Below are 2,679 nucleotides of genomic sequence, written 5' to 3'. Positions count from 1 at the left end.
TGTTTACACTGAACTCTTTCACTGGTCAATTGTCTTTCTCACGTCCACCACATCTCAACGATGCTGGCTCATACCAATTGGTGCTTGTGGTCAAGGATTCTGGCAGTCCAGTGTTGTCAGCCACAACTACTGTGTCTTTGAGTGTGACAGTCAGTAACAGGACATCGTCCATAATGACAGCTACTCAGTTACAGCCCGATGCAGCAATAGACTTAACGTTATTAATCATCATTGTAGTAGCAGCTGTAATAGTATCTGTGGTGATTGTAGTGTCCATCACATTGTGTATTGTGAAATGTAACTGTGGTCAGTCTAGATCAAGGACCAGTAGGGCTGTTGACCAAACAGTTGTGTGTAACAGAAGAGATCAAACATTAACTTGTCAGAACAGCAGCACCACACCTGGTAATCCAGTCAGGTATTCTTCGGAGATGAATAAAAGAAATACTCAGTTTGTGGAATGTAAGAGAGACTTTTACCCACAGTATGAATCTCAAAGTGAGTGGGCTGCTACTGTGTCTATAGAGAAGAGACCACCATCAACTGTTCAGGTAAGTGAAACAGGCACGGTGCTGCTTTGAAACTTTTATTTCCAAATTTTCTAACAGAATTTTACTTACTCCTTAGTTGCCCACGAGCATATGGCGTAGTGGTTAAAAGTGCGGGCTACTAACCCCAAGATTCCGAGTTCGATTCCAAGCAGTGACCTGAACAATAATAATAAGAATAATAAGAATAATAACATAAAAAGAAAACAAAAAAAAACTTTAGGAATGAGGACCTAAGTTCGAAATTTCCCCAAGACACCTGAAGAAGGCTGGAGGGTATATCAGCTGAAACGTTGTATTAACAACAAACAAGATGAGGACAAATATCCGTCGAATGTAAATAATGTAAATAAGTACTAGGCTTACAAAGAATAAGTCCTAGGGTCGATTCGCTTGACTAAAAGTTGTGCTCCAGTATGGCTGCAGACAAATGACTGAAACAAGTAAAAGAATAAAAGAATGTGTGTTTATGTATGTGTCTCTCTCTATATATATCTATGGAGAGAGAGAGAGAGAGAGAGAGAAACAGAGATAGGTATCTTCACATACATACGTGCGTGTGTGTGAGATCTGGTCATTCAGTTAATAAATCATGATTGTACAGAGTTATGTACCTTGTTCAAAGACAGCTTAGTGACAGCTGAAGCAAACCTCAGTGTGTGTGTGTGTGTGTATGAAGAGTTTCAGCTGTATGTATGAATGTGAATGCATGTGCGTATGTAAATATGCATACATATATTTATACATTTTGCTAAACCTATATATACAAATATCTTTTCTCTTCTACTTGTTTCATTCCTTAGACTGCGCCCATGCTGGGGCACCACCTTGAAGAATATTTAGTCAAATGAATTAACCCCCACCACTAATTAATTTTTCAGCCTGACACTTATTCTATCAGTTTCTTATGCCGAACCACTATGTTATAAGGGCTAAACACACCAATACTAGTTGTCAAGCAGTGTTGGGGGACAAACACAGATACAAAGACAGACAGACAGACACACAGAGTTTGAAATTTGGTTCCCAAGCTCATTGCTCAAGGTTCAATTCCAATGCTTGGCACCTTGGGTAAGTATCCTCTATTATGGCCTCAGGCTGATGAAAGCCTGGGCCCATAATAGTGAGTGGATCTGAGAGAGAAACTGAAAGAAGCCAATCGTATATATATATAGAGATGTATGTATGTATTTGTATGTCTGTATTTGTCCCCCCACCATCATTTGACACCAATGTTGGTGTGTTTATGTCCTCGTAAACTAGTTGTTCAAGAAAAGAGACTCATAGAATAAGTACGAGGTTTACAAAGAATAAGTCCTAGGCTCAATTTGCTCAACCAAAGGCAGTGCTCCAACATAGCTGCAGCCAAATGGAATAATAGTAAATATATATATATATATACTAGGACTCATTCTACCATATGGAGATGTTGTGGCTTCTATCCTTCTAAATTACTCTAAATACACAATCCTTATGAAGGACCTCTCCAACTTTGTGAAGTTGATGAAAAAATGTGGCACCAAACTTGATTCTCTTTATAAATGGAAATATAAGTATTTACTCAGTTGTTTTCAAACTTGTCTTCTTTTTGTGATTCTTTACAAGAATTCAACGAAATCCTTGCTTAAATTCTTTAATAATTCTTCTTTTCTGTTTCAGCTTCCAAAATGGTTACCAAAACGCTAAAGATTCCACAATCTTCACCTATTCTAACATATCGGATATTGATGGTGAATTTAGAGCAATTGTCTATTATCTGTGTTTTATATTCCTTGCAATATAGAATTGTATATTGTGTGAGTTATAGTTTATTACCTTTTTCTATTTTATATTGTGTAATAATTAATTGCTAATTACCATTGTCTATTGTGTTTGTTAACATACCTTGACTGCAATCTACCACTGTATGGTAGTAATATTATGGGATGTTATGATTTTGCACACATACGTTTATATGAGTTTGTGGTGTGTTTGTGTGTGTGTGTGCATGTGTATATACATTTACATATATGTATGTATATATGTACATACATACACACACACACACACACACACAGAAGAAAATTGCTAAGCAGTGATGTGTATAAATACAAACTTATTACCGTTTCAAATATGCTTGAGTCCTATGTAA

At 36.8% G+C, this 2,679-nt stretch overlaps 2 protein-coding genes across 2 annotated transcripts in view; both read left to right on the top strand.

Moving 5' to 3' along the window:
* LOC128249419 (protocadherin gamma-A11-like) overlaps positions 1-157 on the top strand; it is a 21,439-nt gene extending 21,282 nt beyond the window's left edge. The window contains exon 3 of the mRNA XM_052972987.1: positions 107-157. Coding sequence (XP_052828947.1) covers positions 107-157 — 51 coding nt within the window. The remainder of the gene's footprint in view (positions 1-106) is intronic.
* On the top strand, positions 9-2,344 carry LOC106870876 (uncharacterized). The gene is made up of 2 exons (XM_014917117.2): positions 9-551; positions 2,208-2,344. The coding sequence occupies exons 1-2, from the start codon at positions 174-176 to the stop codon at positions 2,232-2,234; spliced, it is 405 nt and encodes a 134-aa protein (XP_014772603.1). The 5' UTR covers positions 9-173; the 3' UTR covers positions 2,235-2,344.
* Positions 2,345-2,679: the final 335 nt, after the last annotated feature.

This window comes from Octopus bimaculoides, chromosome 14 (genome assembly GCF_001194135.2).
Source record: "Octopus bimaculoides isolate UCB-OBI-ISO-001 chromosome 14, ASM119413v2, whole genome shotgun sequence".
NCBI lineage: Eukaryota > Metazoa > Mollusca > Cephalopoda > Octopoda > Octopodidae > Octopus > Octopus bimaculoides.
This window is presented reverse-complemented; position numbering and strand designations above follow the sequence as displayed.

Coding starts and splice junctions, on each gene's coding strand:
- LOC106870876 (XM_014917117.2), top strand. CDS start 174: ATGACAGCTACTCAGTTACAGCCCGATGCAGCAATAGACTTAACGTTA. Junction 552..2,207: donor GACCACCATCAACTGTTCAG/GTAAGTGAAACA, acceptor TTTCTGTTTCAG/CTTCCAAAATGGTTACCAAA.